This window comes from Pipistrellus kuhlii, unplaced genomic scaffold (assembly GCF_014108245.1).
Source record: "Pipistrellus kuhlii isolate mPipKuh1 unplaced genomic scaffold, mPipKuh1.p scaffold_m20_p_15, whole genome shotgun sequence".
Lineage (NCBI taxonomy): Eukaryota > Metazoa > Chordata > Mammalia > Chiroptera > Vespertilionidae > Pipistrellus > Pipistrellus kuhlii.
Genome location: NW_023425460.1, coordinates 41,871,116 through 41,896,330, shown reverse-complemented (window position 1 = coordinate 41,896,330; position 25,215 = coordinate 41,871,116). Strand labels below are relative to the sequence as shown.

At 47.5% G+C, this 25,215-nt stretch overlaps 2 protein-coding genes across 7 annotated transcripts in view; one reads left to right on the top strand and one right to left on the bottom strand.

Annotated features, from left to right (window-relative positions):
• Positions 1-1,419: 1,419 nt before the first annotated feature.
• ENO4 (enolase 4) lies at positions 1,420-23,872 on the bottom strand. 2 transcript variants are annotated; one of them, XM_045582136.1, is made up of 14 exons: positions 23,708-23,872; positions 20,384-20,512; positions 19,197-19,387; positions 17,046-17,200; positions 15,195-15,361; positions 14,965-15,096; positions 13,506-13,559; positions 11,448-11,504; positions 9,439-9,606; positions 7,507-7,632; positions 6,010-6,205; positions 4,305-4,372; positions 3,454-3,571; positions 1,420-1,742 (listed from the first exon to the last, which is right to left on the bottom strand). In XM_045582136.1, the coding sequence occupies exons 1-14, from the start codon at positions 23,870-23,872 to the stop codon at positions 1,594-1,596; spliced, it is 1,875 nt and encodes a 624-aa protein (XP_045438092.1). In that variant the 3' UTR covers positions 1,420-1,593. The 2 variants fall into 2 exon arrangements, with proteins under 2 accessions (XP_045438092.1, XP_045438093.1); XM_045582137.1 differs by having other exon boundaries at positions 9,439-9,603.
• Positions 23,665-25,215, top strand: part of HSPA12A (heat shock protein family A (Hsp70) member 12A) — a 101,510-nt gene continuing 99,959 nt past the window's right edge. For 3 of the 5 annotated variants that reach the window (XM_036439181.2, XM_036439183.2, XM_036439180.2), the window contains exon 1: positions 23,665-23,873. In XM_036439181.2, the coding sequence (XP_036295074.1) occupies positions 23,871-23,873 (3 nt within the window). In that variant the 5' untranslated portion in view covers positions 23,665-23,870. The remainder of the gene's footprint in view (positions 23,874-25,215) is intronic. The other 2 variants (XM_045582135.1, XM_045582134.1) reach the window with 2 other exon arrangements.

Here is a 25,215-nt window from a genome sequence, read left to right as displayed (position 1 = left end):
TTAACATGTTTAAGTTAAAATGCTACCTGCCCACTGGTGGCCCCGGTCCTCACGTGCGGTCAAGGTGAACAGGCTGCGCTCTGTGTTGAAGTTAAAGTGCTGATCGGGTTGAGGTCATCAGTCACCTCATTGGTTAACCTTATTTAACTATTTACTTAGTTGTACATTTTCTTCTCTGGTTTCAGTCATCCAATTATAATTTGGATCATAGTTCCAGGGAACGCTCTTCTATGATCTCCCATGTTTCATGTTTCATGCATGTGTATATGCACACCCATGTTGTATGTGCAAAGGCTATGTGAACACCCAGTCTGTTCCTCCTGCCTTTAAGATGGACTTTCCCTCCAGGTTCTCTCTCTCTCTCTCTCTCTCTCTCTCTCTCTCTCTCTCTCTCTCTCTCACACACACACACACACACACACACACACACACACACACCATTTGCTGTAAGCAGCAGGAGAGGCGGTAGCAACCACCGCCTGGACGCTCTTCTTCCGGCCTGGAGTGAGACCCCACTCCTCCTGCCCGGGCTCTGGGCGATTTAGCCCCACAACCGACCTTGAGTCACTGCTTCGAGGGAAAGGCCTGGGCATCAGTCTATGACTTTTCCCTGCTAGTCCTCTGCCAGAGGAGAGGTCCTCAGTGTGTTTAGCGAAAGCGTATAGAATATACCAGAAATCTACATGTAGCCAACTCTCCCACAGGTCAGTGTATACCAATTTATATAATTTTGGGGGTAAAGCAAATGATAACTTTTAACAGAGAGTCTAAACCATACAAAGCAGGTGATATCTGTAGGTCCGTGACTCAGTGACTCAGTGAATTCATTTCTGTTCCTTCTCTGCTGGCTCACAGTGGGGCAGGGCAGTCACCTGTCAGGTGCACTGTCTTCAGTCACCTGTCAGGCTGTCATGTAAATAAGTGAGCATTTAATTCCCTTAAGAATAGTTATCCATCCATGCATGTGTTTATTCACTTACACTCATTCCTGTCCCAAGAAGGACTGAAGGAGACTCCCAATGATATAGATAATATAAGAAAAACTGACATCTAGAGAGAGGAGGGAATTGGGGCAAAGGCACCTGCTTGGCTGTTACAGGGATGGCGAAACGCTCAAACTTCTGCATGAGGTTGGCTACATAACCCTGTCTGTGCTTCCTAGCACAGATGTGTAAGGTAGACACAGATGCACACATGTTCCTGCACAGAGAGCTCCTGGTGGCAAAGATCTGCTTTTCAGACACGTTTTCCTCTGTAAAGGGGAGGTGTTTGCGCTGAGCGTGGAGCTGGCGACAGAAGGTTCCGGATACTTTTACCAGGTTACCCTCTGCCCTCCCCAGTGGACAGAGCAGGTGCATACACAAAACCTCCCTGGGAATGTGATGGCGGTGAGACACAGACCACAGACGGGCGGAAATGCTACATGTGTATTTCACCAAATGGTAAAGGAGAAGCAGGATCAGAAGGGAGACGAGTCAGTGAAGTTTTAGAACAAAACCAGCATGAAGAAGACACACTTCCGACGCGCCGGCCTGATAACACGGCAGTGGCTGCCCGTGGGTGCGGACAGCCTGGTCCAGAAGGTGCTCGGGCTCAGGCTGGTTCCTGTAGGACCTCCGTGGGGAAGATGGGCTCCGGGCGCCCGGGCAGCTCACCAGCCGGGGCAGCCTCGGCCACCGGCTCTTTGGCAGCCTTTTCGTCTTCCTCGCTCAGCTGGACAAAGGTGAGTTCTTCTTTGAAACCTGTTAGGAAGCAAGGACAAAAATGTTTACTGTCTCATCCAATGGTGCCCATTCTGACATTGTTTGACTTAAAGATCATCCTCAGAAGTGCCCAGAGGTGCCACTCCACCATCAGAGAGGGTTCTAGAACCATTCAGATGGGTCTGTTTTGGTTATACGTGAACTGCAATACACTTGGTCTTCTCCGTGTGCATTGCACACTTAACACAACCTTCTGGGATATTCTACGTGCAGCGGACTTGGGCAGTGGCTTAGCAGGGAAGAAGATAAATTAGAGGGAAGGCCAGTTCTGTGCATGAGCACAAGCCCTTGCTGACTACTACTCCAGGGTGAGCGAGTGCAGACTTAGACTGTTCCGGTCTGGTCCCCTCCCCGCGGGCAGGGACCATGTTTTCTTAGCCGTTTTCCCGGCACTTGGTTTGTTCATATTTATGGAGCACTGCCAGTGTCTGAGCAGTGCTCATAAATAGTCATCTGTGAGTCCATTCCAGAAAGCCCGGGGGCCTACACTGCCACCAGGGAGGGCTGGTCCCGGTCACTAGGGTGCTTTGTGATGCCCTGAAGTGGCTGTTTCCCTCGTGGTGGGTCTGGCTGGAGGTGTGATAAGTCATGGAAGGAAGCTAAGGCTCCCACGAGTCAGTAGGACATAGGAAATCACCAGGTGGTGTGTAGGAAGCATATGATGTTACCTGTTTGAAACCACAAGCCTGTGTCACACACCAACAACACACAGTAATTTCTGACTACCTTTACGTGACTCGGAGATGGTCTCCCAACTATATCTTTCTTTTCTGTGAATCTTCCGGTGTGTTTCAAGACCGTGACACATGTTAAACATGACAAATGTAGGATCTCAAGTTCTGTTGGTTTCTGTATTTTTTCCTCTTTCATGTATGTGTTGAGTCATAAAGTAGGACTGCTGCCTTGCCTCCCATACATTCTATAATGCGTCTACCTCCTTACATAGATCTCGTTTGTAGCATCCAAGAAACTGTCATGTCTTAGTTGTTGGCGCTATTTAAATAACGTACACTGTTTTCAGTATACCCATTCGTTTATTCTATCTTACAGTACAAAGTAGCTTTAGCATTCCACCGTAACTACTGGTTTCTTTTAATGTCTCCATGTGCTATCTATGTATTTTGGCCATCGCCATCAATCATATAAAAAGTAAAATTGCGTATTTGGAGTGTTTCTCTCCAGTTAGGCCAGCATACAAGGTGATTGGGCTCATGCAAATTTACCAGGGTTTCCTGTCCTAAGGTTCGTTTCTCTCGAGACCACAGCCTTCCCAAAGGACAGCATTAAAGTGAACACGCCGCCTGCTTGTCTTAAGTAAAATGAGTGGCTCCCAAAGGCCCCGAGGAAAACCTGCCTCTAATTTTCCCGTGCCGTGCAGAGAGACCGCTATGATTTGTACTGCAACAAAAGGTAGGCCTGGAGATTCCAACCAATCAATTCTATTGAAAAGCTTCACGCAGCCTATTTACCAAGGCGAACAGCCGACGTAGAGTTTTAAACATTCAGGTAAATAGATAATCCATTAAGGACACAATGCACATTGTGGCAAATGCCATCCTGGTTTGTCAGCTCTTATTTCCAGGCTTTGGAGCCCCCTGCCCTCCTGCCGAGAGACTTGTATGCCCCCTCTCCTCATCCTTGTCCTCTTATTCAGGGCCGAGGGAAAACAAAGCCAGAAAGCGGCACATACCCAGCGTTCCGTTCTGGACAAGCTCGTCCTCTATAGCGAAAATGCGGTTGTACTTGGTCACCCGTTCTCCGCGAGAAAGACCTCCCAACTTGATAAACTGGACACCCAGTCCAACGGCCTTCAGCAGGGGAAAAACAACTTACTTATTTTCATTTAATTAATTTATTTTTTTTTATTTCAGAGAGGAAGGGAGAGGAAGAGAGAGAGAGAGAAACATCCATGATGAGAGAGAACCATTGATGGGCTGCCTCTTGCACGCCTCATACTGGGGGGTCGAGCCCGCAATCTAGGCACGTGCCCTTGGCAGGAATCGAACCTGGGACCCTTTAGTCCGCAGGCTGATGCTCTATCTACTGTGCCAAACTAGCTAGGGAAAAAACCCAACTTTTTTGAAATGGAGAAGTTACATTTTGCTGAAAGGACACTGTTCCCGTGTGCTACTTGGGTGTTTCTCTTATCACTTCATTTTTTTTCTGTCTTATATAGACAAGGGGGCTTGTTTAAAGCTGAGGGTGTCAAACAGAGAGTGTGCCAGCATCGCACACCTCACTGGCCATGCAGACACGCTGACTGTCCCTAAGAACATGCTGGCCGTTCTCACTCCATTTCAGGGGGTGAGACGGCAGGCGCACAGCCCAGTCATTTAAGTGTGCTCATCATTTCCCCCGGGACATCCATTTTTCTTCTTTTTAAAAGGTCAAAGTTTAGCTCTTCGCAAAAGGGAGGAGGCAAGCCTATTTTGTAAAAGGTTACAGGACTTTCTCCGCCAAAGCCTGTATTTCTCTGAATACCAGTTCCCGATAAAAGCAGTGTTTGGGCGGTTTTGCAGCGGACCAGCCTTCAGCACTTACCAGGTCCACGAGGCTGTCATCAGAAGACTCCCCATCCATGCTTCCGAAGACAGCCACGTGCTTCTTACCTGCGGGCAGAGTAGTTCTTTTCAGCTTCCCAGGGTACAGAAGCAATTTGCATATGCATGAGCCTCTGAGAGCAATATGTAAAAATGTCCAGAGATTTCAGAGTTTCCCCATGACGATTCAATTGTTTGACCACCTAAGAATTATAACCCAAATATTTGCTCCTCCCTTCCCCCCAACCCTGGTTTTATCTGTTGGCCCCTTTCCAGTAGCTTGGATGCTAAATACTAAATGAATGCTACATTTCATCAAATTTAAGGTATGACAAATTCTAAGATTCACCATTATTACCACTAAAGGGGGGAAATGCTCAGATTAGATTGATAGCATTTCTAAGATGTACCACAGATGTATGCCATCATTCAATTTCATGCTTGTTCAGTGAAGAAAAGTGCATCTTTGAGTCAGGACACTCTAAGTGCAAGGGCATCGAGTGGGGAGTTGATGTACCTAATGAATTTTATAACTCACTGTGTAGAATTTTATTCAAAGGAGCCTGTCATTCTGAATGCTGACTTATCAGAAGAGCAGCCTTGAGAGTATAATCATTTCGGGATCTCTAACCCCCTTGGAATTTACCAAAGTCTACAGGAGCGTGAGCCAAAGTTCTCCCTACAGGGACAGTGTCTGTGTGTGCAGAGGCGGGAGCTACAGCCGCCATCTGAAGTGAGTGATGGTCTGACTGCCGAGTGGTGGGCCCTGGAGTCTACAGGCCTTTCATCGCTCTCTCCGGCACCCGCCCAGGCCCCTGGATGCCGGTCCCACTTGGAGTCCTGCTCTGGGTCTGAGACAAGCCTTCTGCCTACTTCCTGATATTTATGTTTCAGGGACTGGGCCTCAGTGAACCAGACGCCCATGAGCTCATGGAAGTTTACAGCCAAGTGGTGTGTACCCGGCATTAAATAACTACGAGTAATTGTGACCAGTACTGCGAAGGGGAAATAGCTGCTATGAGAAAGGTTTACTGCAAGGGGTGGAGGGAGTCAGGGAAGGCAGACACACAGTGGGACCAAAGAAGGTTTCCAGTTATTTGTATGGCCAATAACATAATAAAAAATAATAATACAGGAATAAACTGCTTCATGTACTCACAACTGTAAACCTCCTCTTGCCCAACCCTGTATTTGCCAAGAAGAGGTCTCACTTAAGGCAAGAAGATTTGAAGGGTCAGGAGTACGAGCCACATAACAAGTCAGGGCAGAGCATTCTAGGCTGAGGGAGCAACATATTGAAAGACCTCAAGCCGAAACCGGTTTACCTCAGTGGATACAGCGTTGGTCTGCGGACTGAAAGGTCCCAGGTTCGATTCCGGTCAAGGGCATGTACCTTGGTTGAGGGCACATCCCCAGTAGAGGGTGTGCAGGAGGCAGCTGATTGATGATTCTCTCTCATCAATGTTTCTAACTCTCTATCCCTCTCTCTTCCTCTCCGTAAAAAAAACCTTTGTGGTGCCCTCTCTAAAGGAGATGCCCTCCCTCTGGGGCTGGCAGGGGTGCTGTTTTTCTCCCATAGGCGGTGGGATTTGTTTATTCCTTCCCAGGTTTATCCCATGCTTTTTCTCAGCCACCGGACAGCCTGTTTCCCGCTTCTTGTATAACCGAGCTCATGCTGAGTCTGCCACCTCTGCTGTTGTACTCACTGTCCAGGAGGCTGCTTATGGCCACCAAGTCGGACACGGTCGTCTGGTTGGTGTGTGTTAGGATCCGCCCGCTGGATCTGGGCGTGCGGATGCTGCCTTCCTCCAGAAGTTTGGGAATGCTTTTGGAGGCGCTTCCCGCAATGATGTAACACCTGGAACCAAGAGCATTATAGAGGCTGTCCCACTGGTCAGAGTCCTGGTGAATAGTTAAGAATGGAGCGTTACAAGGCAGTGAGCACAACCACAGAGCAACAGGAGTCATAGAGCACAGACAGTTGTACGCCTTTCTGAGATAACATGCCATGGCTTCCTTTCACACCTGCAGCTGAGGGTGCCTACACCACAGCCACACAGAGTAACGAACGAGCTTCTTGGAACAGAAACTTGACACGATTACATTTGAGCGTAAAGATTTAGTGAATAAAATGTTTATCCACATTAGTTACTATTCTCCACGTTGATTCTGAAGCTCTTCAAACCCACGCTTTCCTCACCCGCTCTGTTATCCATAATGTTGCTAAGGAATGGCTGGTTAGAATATGCCGCTGTTCTTTCTGGTAAGCACACAAGATGGAAGCGCTGAGCTCAGGCTGTCTCCTGCAAGCGCCAGGTGGAGCTAACTAAGACTGTGCAAGGGAAGGTGGGACTGAGAGACCCTGGGGCTCCCAGCCAGACCCGGCATTCCTGCCCCCAAACGTGAAACCTTGCGTTATCTCAGAGAGGGTGTCTGTTCAGTGTATCTAATGGTTCTCACACTCATACATCAAGAATTTCAGTTTTGCTCTTAAAGGGAGAGAGATGGTCTTCTGTGGCGCATAAACTACCCTTGTTAGAGGCACCAGCTTGAATAGGTTAAAATAAATCAAAGCTTTAAAAAAATTTATATAATATATATCTTTGTTACTCTCCTACATGTGTAGTAATTAGATTTAGGTTAAAAACAGTTGGCCTAGTGCTTGTGGTCGGCAAACTGCAGCTCACGAGCCACATGCGGCTCTTTGGCCCCCTGAGTGTGGCTCTTCCACAGAATACCATGGCTGGGTGAGTCTATTTTGAGGAAGTGGCGTTAGAAGAAGTTTATGCTTAAAAAATGTGGCTCTCAAAAGAAATTTCGATTGTACTGTTGATATTTGGCTCTGTGGGCTAATGAGTTTGCAGACCACTGGCCTAGTGGAAGTCCTGTTGCCATGAGCACTTGAAAATGATCTGTGATTAGCCTACTGAGGCTCCAGCTAGCACAGCGGGCTCAGTGGCCATCAGTTAAGCTGCTTGTAAATGTACGGACATTCCTGAAGTGCCTGGGGATAGCTTGCTTCATTCTGTGGACACGCGCACTCCTAGGTCATTGTGTTTCTACTATTGGTTTGCTTAGGAAGTGCCTTTTCCCGTAAATGCCGGAAGCAAGCAAGTCATCCCCAGCCCAAATTACAACACATTTCAAATGACAGATCCGAAAGAATGAGATTTTATTACAAAATCCAAGGCGAATCCTTTTACCTCTTTCCTGAAAGGATCGATTAAGGCGATGATTGAAGGGAACTTGCTGATCAGATCCACATACAGGTCGACCATCTCAATGGTGCTTTTGTACGTTCCCAACATCACTTCATACTTCCCCTTATTCTGGCGAGCGTAAGGAAGATAGTAGAGGGTAAGCACTGAATCCCTCAAATGTTAAAAATGGGGTTCAAATACATGTTCACTCATTTCACATAAAAGATTGCAAGCAGATTCTTTTCAGGCCATGTTCACATAAGAAATGTACCCCTTTTACTTGTAACACCTGTTACATATTAACCTGGGGAAAGCAAGTCCCCATCCCCTTTCATGCCCCAGTGACTTCGGATGAAGCTTTCTGCACACACACACACACACACACACACACAAAACAACTAAGAAAAGAGTAGGAGGCGCATGATTCTTCCTTAGGTTTATGACGTGGTGCTTAGGTAAATGGGCAACAATGTAAGTTCATAAAACTTAGCGCCACGCCAACCTGCCCACTCGCTAGAACACAGAGACACATCGATTGGTTGCCTCCCGCGCTTGCCCCAACGAGGGCCGGGGATGGAACCTGCATCAAGGAAGGTGCCCTTGACTGGAATCAAACCTGGGACCCTTCCGTTCCCAGGCTGACACTCTACCCACTGAGCCAAACCGGCAAAGGGCAAGAACTTTTACTTTCTATACTTTTAAACACTTATCTTGTCAGTAAGGAGATGCTAGACTTTGAACTAATATTGGTGAAAGAATTATCTGATGTCAAGCTAATATATTTTACTCAGTCTGAGCAATAAATACCCATTCAAGTCAGAACCAGGAGTCAGTACATTCATAGTTGTTGGTATACGTTGCTGATGAAAACATGCAATTAGTTTTCTTAATGGTATGCTTAGGAACCAATCATTATGTGAAAAATAGTAAAGTATATTAAACACTCCTTTATGTGCTTAGTTTCTTTAGAAAAGTAAAAGAACTTTTAGAAATCAGCTGAAACTTAGGGTTCCTATATACTGTTCAGATTTTCCTTTGAAGTTGAAAGTTAGAATTCTAAATCAAAGTGAAATTCTATTTGGTCATATCCCCTGAATTTGACATTAGTTACCAAGTCACCGTAAGTGCATATGAACGTGCTGGGCATTTTCTAAAACCTGGACTCAGCATTTATATATTTGGAAATGGGAAGTATGTGTATGTATGTAGAATAGACAATCTGTAATAGCTTTCCTAACATAATTATTTCCCACACTTAAAGGCTAATGGCTGATAAAGTCCCCCAAGGAAGTGAGGGCTACAACATTCTTAAAGGAAACCTGTTTTCCATTCTCTTGCTTTTAAAAATAATTTCATGTGGTGTGGTCCCTAGGTGAAGTTTCATCACGAACGCTCTGCCCTACCCCAGACTGTGGATAATGCTGTGCTGGGCTTAATTGGGTATATTCTCTAAATATGCCAATAAACTTCAATAACTTGGAAATAGTTTTATATTTAAAAAGTGAGTCACGGCACAACCTTCGAGGGCCATGTGTCTAGAAGGATTTGTCAAGTCACAGTTACAATGAATCTACTTTTCACGCTTGACAAATTCAGCATTTACCAACCAATTGGTCGTACTCCGCCAAACATCCCAGTCCAGGAAATTATGTCTCAGTAGTTCTCATGATTGCAATGTAAGCAGCCCATTACAGTCACCTTTATTACAGAATGTCTATATATACTTAGGATGTTTTCTGTTCATTTTAAAAATCACGTATGTGGTCATATTATTCTCTCAACTCCATTTATATTTGGGGTTCCCCTTCCTGCTCAAATGAACGACAACAAAACAGGATCTGTTTGAAAGATACACAGACCAGCTCTTCCTTTGAGTTCTAACTTTAAAGGAATGTGACGTCAACAAAAAGCAAGTGTTCGGGAGAAGAAACTTACATAGTCCACCAGCTCGTGCGCAGCGCAGTTGATGGCCAGGTACAGATTCGTCCCCAGTTCCAGCCCCAGGTTCGCACAGACCCCTTGTATAAGGAGCAGGGGCTGCTCTATGGCGTCGTAATTGAGGGTCAGGCAGCCCAGATGGGACATCTTGCCAGTGACGGGCTGCTGAGAGGTCAAGGGGAAATGATGAGTGTAAACACAGCACGTCACCTTCGGGGAGTCTCCCGTCCTGGGCACATTTGAGAAACAACTCGAGGGGGGGGGGGGAGTACACTCCTCTGATTCTGGATTAATCCTCTGTCTCGGTCCCACTCACCTCTGGGTGACCTATGGGCATAGGTTTGCCCCGTGGTGTCCGGGGTAATTTTCTTATTTTACTGCCGAGGTTTCAAGCAGGGTCTGGAGAACACACTGGGTGCGCATGTTACTGCTTACTGGCTCTGCCCTGGCTCCCTCAAGTCGCACCACCGGGTTGGTGAATCTCCAGGCTGTCCCTCACTCTGCCCTCTTTCCCCAGACCTGCTCTTTCCCGGGTTCCCTTTTCCTTTAGTGGAATATTACTGCTAACACTGGGCACTGCAGCCCTCCTTCAGGAGAGGATCCATTTTAAAAAGGATTGAGGACTTCAGCCCAGAGGATGCAGCTGAGGATGGATTTCAGTGGAAGAAGATCTGAGGAGTCAAAGGACCCCAGGGTAAGGCATGCTTCTCATGGGCGGTCAGCCTTGATGTGCCTGTGTCATGAACCGCCACTGTGCAATTATAACACAACTCGAAGCAAAATCAGTAGTTCTGAGGGCTTAAGGGTGTGTGTGTGTGTGTGTGTGTGTGTGTGTGTGTGAACCACACTCAAGATCAAGTGTGATCTTAAGTATAAATATCCCCTTTTTATTGGCAATAGCCCTAGTCAATTCTAAGAACCATCCAACATTTTTATTGTTGTAATCTTCACTGGAGGATATTTTTCCCATTGATTTTTATTTTTTTTATTTTTTTTATTTTTAAATATATTTTATTGATTTTGTACAGAGAGGAAGGGAGAGAGATAGAGAGTTAGAAACATCGACGAGAGAGAGAGTCATCGATCAGCTGCCTCTTGCACACCCCCTACTGGGGATGTGCCCGCAACCAAGGTACATGCCCTTGACCGGAATCGAACCCGGGACTCTCAGTCCCCAAGCCGACGCTCTATCCATTGAGCCAAACCGGTCCCGGCTTCCCATTGATTTTTAGAGAGAGCTGGAGGGAGAGGAGAGACAGAGCATCAATGTGAGAGACACATAGATTGGTTGCCGCCTACACATGCCCCAACCAGGGCCAGGCATCGAGCCTGTAACAAAGGTACATGCCCCTTGACCAGAATCAAACCCGGAACCCTTCAGTACATCCAACATTTCTGACGTTAGTGAGAGGAACCTTCTACTCCACAAAGGAAGAGTTGGGGAAATTCTTGTGTTCAGAGCACCCACACTACCAAAGGACCAACTGGTCAAGTTCAACTTGTCTCCCAAGGCTCCTGCAGCCAGCATGGCACATTTCCCCAAGAACAGTGTGCCTAACTCTCCTGGGAAAATCTGAAATGGTGCCCCAGTGCCTTTGGGAACCAGTTATAAGGAGTGGCTATCTTTCTGTGCCTTTCTCTCCTAGTCATATGATTAAAATCTAAAGCACCTGATATGTCTTTCATCTCGTTAGCAGAGATTCAACTTTCCCAACACTTTGCCTCGGGTTTCCAATGTAACCCTATTACTCAGAACGCTCCTCTGAGACGTTGGTTGGCCAGACGCCTGCTGGCAGAGAAGGCGGGGCCCGGCCTGCTGGCAGAAAGGTGAGGGTGGAATGGTATTCCAGCTCTCACTTGCCTGGTTCGGTGCTCCTGGTCTAGGGCAGACTCCCCCTGCATTAGCCCTGGTCCTGGAGCAGAGTGACTGTGCGCGAGTCCAAGGAACAGGGAATGCATGGGTAAACTGTCACATACAAGGGCGGTAACCAAAGGCATATACTGACCTGACCTCTTCTGCCTCCATTATGCCCTTTCTTCGTCTCTGCTTTTGGAGGAGGGGGCTGTGGGCCAGAAGATAGTGGGGTATCACTTATCTGTGGGCAGCAAGCAAAGCTCAGGGCCTCTGGCCTCTGGAGCCCAGCCAATCACACTGTGAATCACACACACACACACACACACACACACACACACACACACGGATCCTGCCAGCCACTCCCTACTTTTATAAACCCTAAACTATTTCTCAAAATCAGGCACATGTTCCCACTAGTTCATCTTTACCCCTGCCTCCAATCATATCTGTGGGGCATATAGATGCTTGTTCATGCATTTCTACTCACATAAATAAAGTATTACTCATACAAAGTCCCCTCCTTGCCCGTAACGGATAAGACCTCAGGCCCAACATGTTTCAAATATCAGGGTGCCTACAAGTGGGGGGAAAGGGGTGGGTAATTGGCTTTTGAGAACAACCAAGGGTCATGGACTCTGGTGACTCTGAGGTGTGTTAAAGTCAGTGGAGATGAACAGCAAAGATATTTCCCAAAGACACGTTCCCACAACTTGGGGGAGTGATGAGGCTGCACTTGCATGTCCAGTATTTACTGGTTATAAACGGGGTCATGGTTGTCAAAAATCAGTATGGTTCACACTCAAGTTCGTGCAAATACAACTCGCCTGCTCTTTGGAGTCAGCTGAACTAGCTCTCTCCTGGGAGAAATAACAGAGGAGCAGGAGAGACACAGTGGTGAACAAGGCAGACGTGGGCACAGTGGGGAGCAGGTGGCAGGGGTGACTGGCTCTACCAGTATTTGAATATTCACAAGCACATTTGTGAGCTACTTGTATAAGCAAAAGGCAGTAAGACATCTGAAAGCTGGGCTGAATGCAGCAAGCTCAGATAACCTGATTTCCTCATCCTCCAGGCCGGGTTTCCTCCACCTGCTCTGATAACAACCACCAGTATGTACTGCTCCCGGTAATGCCAGCTTTTACTCTGAGCACATTGCTTGCATTGAACTCATTCACTCCTCAGAGTCTCCCCGTGAGATAGGTAGTCATTGTCACACAGCTAATGAGAGGCAAAGCAGAGTGCAAGGTCAGGGTTAACTGGTCCAAATCTGCAGGTGCGTCACCCTTAAAGAGGATTGCATTCTGAATAGTGTCACAGAACCTGGCTCCAAGCTGGTGCTTAAAGCAATTCTGGTCAACTGTATGGCTTGCTCCCGACCCATCACTACACGGGAGGGAGTGCCACCACCTTCATGGATTCTGTGATGGCAAGACAGCATTGGAGCCAAAGTTCCTTCAGGTCCCCATGCTATCGTGTCTCAGGCCCCATCCTACAGAGGCTGAAGGGCGAGGGCTTGCAGAGCCTCATGCTAAATGAACGGGGGATCCTGGATTGTGTCCTGGAACGGGAAAGGGACATTAGTGGAAAAATCGGTGAAATTTGAATAAAGTCTGGAGTTTAGTTCATAACAATGTGCCATTTTGGTTTCTTAGTTTTGACAAACATACCATGGTATTATGTCCTATTATACTATGTCCTGTAACATTGAGGGAAACCGGGTGGAGGGGTATTTGGAAACTCTGTACCGCATCTGCAAATTTATAGAAAAGGACCAGATCCCTCACCTGGCCTCAGCCCTGCCCAGCAACGGTGGCACAGCTGGGAACTCACATCCTGCCTCTGTGACCTTCCCCCTCAAGGGCTGCTTGGCCCAGGGCACTTGTTTGCCCAACTCTAAGCAGACACAAGAGCCTGTGCCTTAACTGCTATTCCAAACTGCCTCTCACATCCTAGGGGCCAAATCCTTTCTTTCCCTATGAATCCTAAGGATGATCTTAGCATAGAGCCAGCTGTCTCAGAACGCAAAATGAGACTTAATACCACTCTAAGCTGGATCCAAAGCTTATAAGCTTGGCTCATATGGGAAACCCAAAGCAAATGAACATTTTCCATATAACACCACTGACTTAATTCCATAGCCAAGTATAATTTGGGCACTAGAAGTTATAGAAGCATCTGGAGCCAGATGCCATAGATTCTCTTTACTTACCGCTTCAATTGTCTTGATTATTTGTTTCTGAATTCCCATAAGCATCTCCATACCCTGTAAGTAGAAAAAGCATGATCTTCCACAACTGCAGTCTAGAAGTTTTAAATACAAAAATTTTCACTACACACAGCTGTTTCTAACGCAGGATATTTGTAGGGTCCCTGACAAGGTCTACGAAATCAGAAGATGAAAAGCTCATCGTCAGCCCTCAGTTTCCAGCCCATCAAACATGAATCAGAGGCTCTTCCTCCTCCGTATCCTCTCTCACTGTCAGAACTGGCTGGTTCAGATGGTTCGATCAAGTTCACTTCCCTCTGTTTCACATCTCCTGATGGGACCTTCTTGCACTACATGTCACAGGCCACGAAGGGATTCTGCATGATAGTATTTGAGTTCCTATAAACCCACGGTCATGTAAAAAGTGGAAAAGCATATTCTGATGACTGGGATCTGCATAGGAAGGCAGATAAAGAACGGTGGGCCAGTGCTCTGGTACCCACACAGCACACCGAGTCTTCACTACAGGAAAGATCCCGGCGCCAGGATCTGAACTTGACCTGACAGATGGTGAGCCAGAGATAAATCCTAGTCTTCTGCAATTGACAAATTGGGAGGCAATGGTTATTCTCTTTAAAACATAATTCTTTACCACAGATCACCTTGGGGTTTAAAAAACAATGATTTTTCACTGTATCACTCTCTGTATCAACAGAGGGGATGGAGCTTCCTGTGCTTTTCCCCTATACATCCCCTTTAGGACATGAAGACTGAGTTCTCCCCAATACCTACTTAGTAGAATACTTCAAAGGATATTGCCCTAGCCTGTTTGGCTCAGTGGAAAGAGCGTCAGCCCAAGGACTGAAGGGTTCCGGGTTCGATTCCAGTCAAGGGCACATACCTCAATCTTCAGGTATTAACAAAACAAAACAAAACAAAACAAACAAAAAAAAAAGGATAATGACTCAGCCAAGACATGAACAATATAGACAATAGCACACCGCTAAATGGTAAAAGTGCAACTTAGGGTTCCTTCACTCCATATTCCATAAACAAGCACTAACCCTCCCTTAGTGCCTGGCAATCTGCCATCTGTCATCTTTGGGCCCTGGAGTTTCTAACTTGGCAGAATGGGCTGCTGGGAAAGTGCCAGCTCCCTCTTGCTGCTGCTGGAGTGCATGCTCTCCCAATAGAAGGCTTGCAGAGTTACACGCAACTGGCTGCCCTGTGAGTCACTGGCGTGAGTCAGCACTGTAATGAACCAGAGATCCCAGGGGGTCTAATTTGTGTTCCCGTTTGTTGGAGGTTTTGCTTTCTTCCCATTTCCCTGATTTGTTACAATATTATTCCTTGTTTTACATTTAATTCCCTCTCCCTTGGAGTCATAAGTCTACACTAAAAAACTCATTGATGATAGAGTGTATCTTTTTTAGAAGAAGTAGCCTGAGATCATGGGAGGTACTTGTTTAGCCATTAATCCAGGATGGGGTACACAAATCACTTCTTTCATCAAGTTCAGCTTCCCAGGCGATGACTTCCCACAGCAGACCAGAGATACCATTAGCAACGGAATTGTTAGCTTTGCTGGTTTCTCCTGAAACAGAACCAAAGCAAGAGGAGATGAGGGACATGGTCCATGCAGACTGAGATGCCCAGGCTCCTTACTTGTGACGGAGTGTAACGGAGACTAACCTGGTGCTTCAGGGATGCGATACTGAAGTACAGAGGGTGACTGTCCAGCGAGGCGCTGGTTTTGGCGACGGCCAGTGACACCGCCCCTACGGCCATGCTGCCACAGAGCACAGTCTCAACAGGTTCCAGAGGGGGAAGAGGTTTCTCCATGACAGAAGTCTTCCGACCTGGAGGGAAAAACATCAATAACAGATTCCTTTTTAGGATGTTTGACTCGAAGAATCCTATTTCTTAAGGCTTTACAGGAACAAAAGCTCAGCATAAGGAAAGGTTGAGGCGGAGAATAACATATTCTCCACCTCAACCCCCAACAGGTTACCTGATTTCACTTACCACTCCCCAATGCCCCATCCTTAGTCATGGGTTTCGCCTCTCTAAGAAATCTGTAGGATATCCAACGTGGGCAGATATTGTTATCCCGCATTCCCATCTAACAGAACTGGGGCTTAGAGATATCAAAAGATTTGCCCAATAGTTGTCAGAAAGTGAAAAAAGAGAGGGTTCCAAATCCTTTGTTTTTCTCTATACCACCACCGCTCTTGGATACCCAGCTTGATGGTGAACATCTCTTCATGCCTAAAGCTATGTATGTTTCTCACCAGCCCCAAGCCAATGCCTTTTTTCTTTTAGAAATGCCTTCAGATCCAGCCATCCAGCCAGCATCCTTCATCTTTCCCTCTCATAGGTTCTCGGCCCCCCAGGCTGAGCAGGTACCACGGAATCCATCATCAGTCTCTTGTGTCCCTCCTGTCTCCTCCTTTTCCCCACAGCTACTTGGGTCAAACAGGTAAGATAAGTGGAATAAGATGTAAGCACCTAGCGCATAGTAAATGTTTAGCAAGTTGCTGGCCCCTCTGAATCCTATACTCAGCTAAACTGTCAACTGTGAGAGCAAAGTACTGTATGTTCTCTTGTGTTCCAAGTTGTGTCAGTGAAAAGCAACCACCAAATGATGATCCATTGATGGTCTCTACATGTAATTCAGTAGTGGCTGTCCTCACCCTCCCAGGAGATCAGTCTAACCTAATTTTTTTTATTTTTTTTTTTTTGTTCAAGGCAATTCTCCTCCCCATCCCAGGCCTCAGCATCTGAACCTGTGAAATAAGGGACTTTGTCTCCTCAGTCTCTTTGGTCCCTTTCTGGTTCTGGTTTTTTATCCAATGGAACCCACAGGAAGTGGGTATTTAGTTTGCACGTGGCATCATGCTAGGCAGTGCTAAACTGAACAAAGCATGGTCCATGCCCTGAAAGAGCGTGTTCTATCATAGCTGGACAGATACCTATATGGAATACTGTTACAAGCAGCAACTCCAGAATTAACTTATAGGAGGGACTGTTGGAAGGCATGGAGCAAAGGGCATGATGACTTCAATTATTTGCTTTACGATAGCAAAGCGTCCTAAATACATGGTTTATTAACATGTTACATAGGACTGAGAAAATGTTGGTTACCTTTAAATTATGGAATGGCTTCTTGATGAGCTAATGGAAATTCCGAGGGGCAGTTAAAGATCTCCCCCTGCCACCCTGCCTGTCTCCAGCATTGCCACACCATTCAGTCCACTTTGTGTATTTACAATAGTAAATGCTCACCTCTGGGTAAGAAATATGTTCATCTTACAAAGATAAATTATCAAATGAACGGAGGGGGAGGGGAGATGGGGTAAAACCCTGATGGCCCAACACAGACGTTTCAAGCAAGGAAGTGGCGTGGAGCATGGGCGGTACCGGCTGGTAGCCCAAACTAGGTCTAGAGCTAAGAGACTCTAACTCGGCAAGCCAGTCTGAGCTTCAGCCTTTTTTCCTCACACGTTTGTTACTAAAGGTTCTGTAAGGTGATAAGCCGCTGACCTTGCTTCTGTCCCTTTTTCTTTGCCGGAGGTGGAGGAGGAGTTGGTTGTGGTGGTAGCATCAGAGATGAAGGTAGCTGAAGTGCTAAGTTTTCCAGGTTCTTTTCCAATTCTTTTCTCTCCTTATCTTCTTGCACTTTTCTTTCAAAGAATGTCCTGAATGGCAAGAAAATAGGGCTGTCGAGTAGCATACTTAGGAATATCCCTGGTGATTTTGGTCATGTTTTAGTGCGGACCCCAATATGTTCTAATAATTAACCCTGCTGTTTAGCTACTTAAGAACAATCAGCTTCAGTTTCCGAGGCCAAAATATAATGGCGCTATTCATGAAACTGTATTCAAGAACTGAAATTAATTTTGGCCTGGAAATAAATGTTTAAAAGATTTCAGCCTTGTTTTTAAATTATCTGAGATTTGATTCTCTTTATAAAGTAAATTTGAAGATGTAATTTCATTAGGGGCTGTGGAATTTTCTTTTTCAATAAATGATCATCAGAAGAAAAAAAATGAGTCAAGAATAGACAATGAAATATATAGCACCATGTGAGGGACTTCTTTTTTCTGGAGGGTGGGGCTTAAAAAAACGTTGGGGAAATCTCACTGAGGCACATCTATATAAAATTTCTGTCACACAGAATGAAAAGAGGCTAAAAGTTCCCGTTGACAAAAAAAAAAGAAAAAAAAAAGCATTAATAAATCAACAAAGACATGGGAATCTCATTTGCATCAGACTAATTAATAATCCAGATGCCAGTGGGGCAGTGACGTTAAAGTGCTGAGCGAAACTGATTTGAAACAAGAATTCTATACTCAGCTAAACTGTCAACCATGACAGCAAAGTGCTGACATTTTCACACATGAAAGAACTCAAAAACTTTACATCCTTTTCTCATTCTTACTTTTAAAGGATGTAGCCCAGCAAGTTAAGAAAGAGGAGGGCCTGGGATCTGGCAACAGGAGAACAGGAAAGGGACGTCTTGCGGCATCTCTGTAGTGGGCCTAGCGAGGAGCCAGTCCAGATGGGAGGTTTGGGGAAAGCAAGCTCCAGAAAAGAAGTAATGTATAGAATATAGGTATGGCTGCGGATATAATAACAGACAACACACACACACACACACACACACACACACACACACACGGAATAGGTGTAATAGCATTCAGAAACCCAAAACTAATTTTACAGAAAGGTTTTTATAAGGGTCATGATCCAACTCTGAAGCAAACTCAAATACAATGTTCTGTACAACTAAGCAAGTGGTGAAGCTCAGAGAAACAGGATCCAGTTGACCTTCGTTTGGCCAAGAGATTGTGGCATTGGACCTGCACAAAAGGAAAAAGTTAACGCCAGCCTCTACTTCACTGGACACCAGACAGTACTCACAAAGCCCCACTACACAGTCCCTTGGCTTCCACATTTCAGAGTCAACCTATGGGCAAGGTATGGAAGACCCCTTTGTCTGGAGGACAGAAAATGAGCGCCACTCGTTCACTGTGACCACATGAAGGCCCTGGGATATTCAATGAGGGCGTGTGAGGAGGTGGGGAGAGGGAAGGAGGGACTTTAACGTCACTGCCCCACATCGTCTCTGATCTTAATTCTGTTCCTGAGAATCTTTTCACTGAATCCAAAGGAAGCTTAGTGCACGAAAAGCGGTTGGAAGTCCTTATGTGGCCGTACCCAGTAAAATTTTAATAATGGTTTTCAGAAGAAAAGTAACATTTTATGCTAAAGTTTGCTGCTCTGGCATAGGCTTCTTAACTGACTAACTGCTGTGTCCTGTGGATATGACAGATGTGTTTTATTGACAGGTGAATGGAAAGGAAACATATATATTTATACTGCACACTTACATTTCTTTTTTTTTTTTTAATCCTCACCTGAGAATATTTTTCCATTGATTTTTTTTTTTTTTAAGAGAGAGTGGAAGAGAGAGGGAAAGAGAGAGAGAAACAGCGATGTGAGAGAAGCACATTGATTGGTTGCCTCCTGCACATGGCCCACCAGGGCTCAAGCCTAGGAGGAACCTGTGACTCAGGTATATGCCCTTGACGGGGATCGAACCTGGGATGCTTCGGTCTATAGGCTGACGCTTTATCCACTGCGCCAAACCGGCTAGGACTGCACACTTACATTTCAGAGTGGAAGATTTACCTGAGCACCTGGTCCACCTCCGCCTGGCTGGAGGGCGCTAGGCCCTGGAGCTCCTGGGTGATGGTCTCGTTGACCCACTGCACAGCGATGCCGACAGCATCCAACCTCTCTGCCTCCACCGCCTCAGCGAGCTCGGGTACCGCGTTCTCGTGGACTTCGAAGTGAGTCGCCATCACCACAGAACAAATGTACTGAGAGGAATACAATGCGTTCTACATTTCTCTACCTCTGGCGAGAATGGGAAACGTACCTGCTTTTAATGTGCATGTTTTATCGCTACTTTCAAAGGGAAAAGGAGGACGTATAATTTTCCTTGAGGCATTTTTATAGCTTTTGAAATACGATGGAACCCAACTTCAGGGGACATTTAAAATTATTGCCTTATTAAAATCCCCCTAGGCCCTAGCCAGCGTGCTCAGTGGTTAGAATGTGGAACCACACATTGAAGGGTCGTGGGTTTGATTCCTGGTTAAGTGTATATATCTGGTTGCAGGTTCGATCCCCAGCCCCAGTTGGGCCAGGCAATCGATGTGTCTTTTTTTTCTCTCTCTCTTCCTCCCTCCCTCCTTCCCTTCCACTCTCTCTAAAAATCAATGGGAAAATATCTTTGGTTAAGAATTGACAGCAGCAACAACAAAAATCCTCTTAGAAAAGCCGTATATTAAGTTCATTTTTATCACTAGCTCTCTAATAACTAGTGAAAAATATACAGATTTAATCATAATTACTTTCCTTCCAGAAACTGTAGCAAAATTGTTTCTAATAATACCTAGGAATTACTAAAATGTAGCAATTAAAATGAATTATTAAAATTATGAAAATGCATTTTTCTTTATGTAGTTCACTCTACACATCTTTAAATCTATATAGAATCTACATATAAAAATATCAACTTATAAACCTATCTGTAGATTTATGGAACTCATCACAATAATAATGTCAGGTTTTAAAAGGATTTTTACCCCATTTCCTTTCTCCACCTTGGATGGTCTTCAAGTTAGCATGTCACATCTGTACCATATTACACTGAAACACAATAAAGCCATCATGCTTGATAGTATGGTTCGTACTTTATGTACGTGCCGACCGAAAAATGTATGTGGGGGTGGATGTGATTCACAAACACTGTATTTCACAACATTCATTTCCCACAAAATAGACAATACATGTAGCAAAGAGCCTCGTACCTTGGGGAAGTTCTGAATGGTGCAGAATACTCCCACCTGGAGGGTGGGAAGCCCCAGGCCGTCCAGCACATGCTTCCCCACCACTCTGCAGATGGTGGGTGGCTTCGCAAATTTAGAAAAGCAGTTTGCCTTCAACACAGAAAGATGAAAATCAGGATACCACACCTAATTTACCTTTACAAGGTCATTCACAGATACTCTGGTTTCTAACAAACTCCCTCCCACCCCCTGAGTGTCCTCCTCACGCCAGGATGAGCCTAGCTGCTCTGTGGGAACTGCCCCGCCCTCCCTCACGGAGATTTGGGTGTCTCCTGATGCTGAGTCTCCGGTACATGGAGTGATGTGTTCTCTTTTCAACTCTCAGCAGAAACTCACATGCATTTCTTAGCTAAAGGCCCTGGGTCATTCTTTAGCTGGTCCTCACCTGTCCCTCCATGATACCTGAGTCAACTGGTCCCTAGAACACGGCTGCAGTAAAACTTAAGAAACTTTAACTGGGCCAGTTCTGATTCCCCCCCAGCAAGGCCTCTGAGAATTTAATGGTGAAGAGCTGTGCAGAGGCTGTGTTGCACTGGCCATCGGTTCATGCATACAATTACGTGGTCCAAGCGGATTGTCGGAACCTTAGGAATAGCAGTTTCATTGATGTGGAAGAAGAGCGGGAGCCATGTGGAAGCGATCCAAGAACGAGATGGGAGAAAGAGAATGAAGCTGAGGTGGCGAGCCCACTCACGGAGCCTGAACAAAAAGTATCAAGATGGTGTTTCTACTCGGGGGCTAAGACAGAAGGTATAGGGCTCTCTAATAAGCACACCAGGCTCATGACTCAGCACTCTGGACCCGTCTCACACTGCCAGGGCCTCCCTCTCCACGACCTTTCTCTCTGCAGCAGGGTAATGGGAGGTCTTTGTGTGCAGCAGCATGATGACTAGATCCTAAAAGGGAGTGTCCCAAGACCACAAGGCTTGTATGGCAGCACGTACCAAGCCTCTGCATCATGCCTGCCAATGTGCCGTTGATAAAAGCAAGTCCCAAGGCCAAGTTCTGAGTCAATGTGAAAGGGACTCCCACAAGTCCGTTCACTCTGGTGGTACGGTTCACTGGGGACCAGCAAGATGACAGGCTAGTACCGGGCTAAGCATCTGCCTAATTCCCAGTCCCACACTCTTTCACCTGTGAATTTTGTGAGGAAGGAATAAAGAGTATGGCTTTTGTCCACAAGGGTCTGAATCCTCTAGGTAAGAGAAGAAATGGCATTTGAGCTCAACGCTGGAGGAGGTGCAGTATTTCAACAGGCAGACGATGGAAGTCCATTGTAGATACTTCTGGTAGATGGACTAGGACAAGCAAAGGGGAGGGAAGTGGGAAACTTTGGACCTTAGGCAAAAGAGGGCCATATGGAGGAGCCAGGGAGGGAGGGAGAGTTATCAGAGGCAGAGGTGACCACTATGAATCACACACCGGAAGGTGTTGGATCTTACTTGGCCAGCAAAGGTTAGCCACAGGAATTTCTAACAAAAGAATTATGTTCAGATTTAAGATCCGGAACGTTGCTCTGGCAGAACCATGCGGGACGGACTCAGTAGAAGGAGAGACTAGGTGAGAATAAGGAAGGCTCAAACTAGGGCCGTGATAAGGAAAAGGTGGTTGCTTTTTTGCCCACCCAAATTCCTTAACAGCCTTCAAAGTCCAAGCCAAAACTTTCCCAGACACTACAGCCTAAAGGGATCTTCCCCAACCCTGACTCCTTTAATAAGCTTAAGTGATCTGTCCCTCAGTCTAGCACACTACTGTGTATCACCTTAACTACTATCCATTTAAAAAAAATATATGGCGTTGTTTCTAACCAAAGTATAAACTCTCGGAGAGCTATGCAAACTAAAGTCCTGGCTGCCTGATAGACTGGGAAGAAGAGCATTACACCAGGAAACCAGAGTCCAAGTTTCCAGTCTTTTGCTCTAAGTAGCCATGAGACAAGAGTTCCGTGTCTTTGTAAAATGAGGAGCTTAGACAAGTTAATTTTCAAGATTTCCTCTGGCAAGAAATAGTGGAATTCAGAGTAGCATTCATTCATTCATCCATCCTAGAAATAGTTGTGGAGTGTCCACCATGGACCAGGCACTCCGCTGGGTACTTGGGACAAAGACCTGGTTTGATTTCTCCCTCCTGTTCATTGTGCCCCTGAGAGAAAATTTAAGTTCACTGGTCCAGTTTCTGTATTTTTAAAACAGGGCCATATTTTTACCTCACAGGGGTCCCAAGGATTAAGTGAAATAACCTATAAAGCACTTAACACAAGGAACTCCATACACACTTTGCCCTCATTCCACCCCCAATTTTGATGTCATAGGCCCTGAGAGAAAATCATTCCTCAAGTTGTCTCTGAATCCACTGTCTCCATAAAATGTGCTTTTTGAACCCTGTAAACACACCTGGCTTCTTCACAGCATTTACATGCTCTGCTCCTGTCATACCTCACCATAGTGCAAATTCCTACTAGTCCCAACCACTCTGCCTTCCAGGAGGTAGGTCTTGGTAATACTCATGGGTCTGAAAGTGAGAAAACGCTTTGCCTTTGTTTCAACTGCTCATTGCTTGGGGCTAAGGTTTGTGCCAGAAATCGCACTGGGCACAGCAACCAGGAAGGTGATAGGAAAAGGCACCTGCTCTCCACGGAGCTCACTGTGCATCCAAAAAAGAAAAAAAACAAATGCTACAGGGACTGGGCCCGCTGAAGGACAAGCAGTCCAGGGCGCAGCAGCCAAGACTTTGATCTGAAATGGAAGTTTCCGTGTAGGTGGGATCAGGCCGGGACCAGGCATCCAGGCAGGAGCCAGGCTTGACTTGAATGCAACTTGGAAGCCATAGGAGCGGGCTGGGTCTGAGGTCCCCCGGTTGGCCAAGGCCAAATCCCGTGACCCAGGGGAAGCCGCTGGAGGTGGGTGAACAGAGCTGCGCGGCGGCGATGAGGTCTGTGTTTACAAGGACCACTGACAGCCGGGGCCTGGCCGGTCCCGAGGCCGCGAGGAAGCCTGGCACGCCTCGAGCTGTCGCCGTCGCAACAAATCCGCCTGGAGCCAGCTATCCTCTAGCTAGCTGCTTGCTCCCTGTCCACCACTTTCTCGATGGAACCTCCTCCGCCCCAGGATCCCCGCTCTGGGGCTGCCCTTCAGGATCGCCTCCCGAACCGCCACCATCGCCAACCCCGCGGCGGCAGCGACGCGCATGCGCGACCTCGCGGCGCATGCGCACCGCGTTGCCGCAGCGCGGGGTGGGGGGGAAGGGGGGGAACGGGGGGAGGAGGGTGCTGTCCCAGGTCCCTACCAGGTGCCCGTAGACGTCGGCGGGCTGGAGGTGGAAGGTGGCGTTGAGCAGCTCTTCCAGCCTGCGCGGCACGTCGTTCTCCCGGTAGTACTCCAGCGCCTGCTGCTTCCGCCTCTGCAGCTCCCCGGTGGTCCCGCAGCCGCGGCCGCCGCCTCCGTCCCCCATGGTAGGAGACTCCGGGCCGCCGACCGCGGGGGTGCGCCTGGGGGCCCGCGAGCGTCTTCCGCGTCGCTAAGCAACGCAACGCCGAGCCCGACCCCAAGTCTCGCGAGGCTTCCAGTCCCCCTGGCGGGAGCTGGGAGAAAGACCCCTCGGTCCTCCTCCTCCCCTCACGCTGGGCACCACTCACCCACCCCCACCCCCACCCTCCACCCAACGTTCTCCGGATGGGAGAGTAGTTAGCGATCGCAGGGAGCGCCATTGGTGGGAGTGTGGGAGGCGATCCCGGCTTCCAGGGGGGCACGGGGGGGGGGGGGGGCGGGACACGAGCCTGGGGCGGCGCGGGGTCCCGTGGCCCCTGGAACTCGGGCCCTGGGCCTTCGCCACTCCCCCCCCCCGCCCCCCTTCCCCAACCTTCGTACCTCTGATGATGGGTGGCGAGGGCGGCCCGTGAGGCCTACCCTCCTGGGGAGGTTTGCAAGAACTCAGGGTATGCTCCCTAAGCTGTGTAGGTCCCCGAAATTAATGACTTCATTCATTCATTCATTCATTCCCTCACTACCCTGAGCCAAGCCGTGTCCTGGCGGGGCGTTTTGTCGCGGTCTCCCGAGGAGGTTAGTCGGATTAAATCAGTGGGTTGGGAAAAGGGTTTGGGGTGAAACTTAAGGATGATTGTGGCTCAGAAGGCTGGGGGGGAGGGTAGAGAAGACTTTCTGGGTCATGTTCCCGCTCCAGAACCTTCGCAGGCTTCCTGCCTCTTGCCCTTTTTACATCCAAGCTGCCTGCGTGGCTGCAGGGCCCTGGCCCGGTGTCCTGCAGGATCCTAGGACTCTGCATGCGCTCCCCGCCCCCCCCCCCCCCCCCCCCCCCCCCCCCCCCCCCCCCCGGCTCCGTGCGGGAACGGGCCCAGGTGCCCAGGGTTCTTCATGGGCTGCTCTGGCCTGTCTGCGTTTCTGACCTAAGCAGGTCGCTTCCACGGTCTGTGCTGCCCTTGGATCACCTGGAAAACACATCTCACTTACCCACTCTGCCCGGCTCACTGGTCACTCAGGAGAAAATGAGTGAGAGAACATTTGAAACCGGATAGCTGTGTTCAGTAGGTGCACGCACATCAATAAAAACATCTGCTTCTATAAATAGGGGCCCAGACATGGACCTCCTGCACTTTCTCCATGTTTTCTCCCAATCGCTAATGGGATGTCTCACTTTTCAGGGTGCTTGTAAGTCATCACAGACCTACCTCATCCTCCCGGCTAGATGGCCGTCCCTGCATGTAGGAGCCAAGCCTGAGTCATGCTCACATCCCCCGCAGAGCCCGGGGCCACAGGGACGGAGCGTGGGCTCCCCCG

What these genes read in the sequence shown, in the direction of transcription:
- ENO4 (XM_045582136.1), bottom strand. Translation starts at nt 23,872, where the DNA reads ATGGGGGACGGAGGCGGCGGCCGCGGCTGCGGGACCACCGGGGAGCTG. An exon ending in CGCACGAGCTGGTGGACTAT is followed by an intron (nt 7,633 to 9,438) that starts GTAAGTTTCTTC and finishes TACGCTCGCCAG; the next exon opens with AATAAGGGGAAGTATGAAGT. An exon ending in TCGATCCTTTCAGGAAAGAG is followed by an intron (nt 6,206 to 7,506) that starts GTAAAAGGATTC and finishes ACTATTCACCAG; the next exon opens with GACTCTGACCAGTGGGACAG.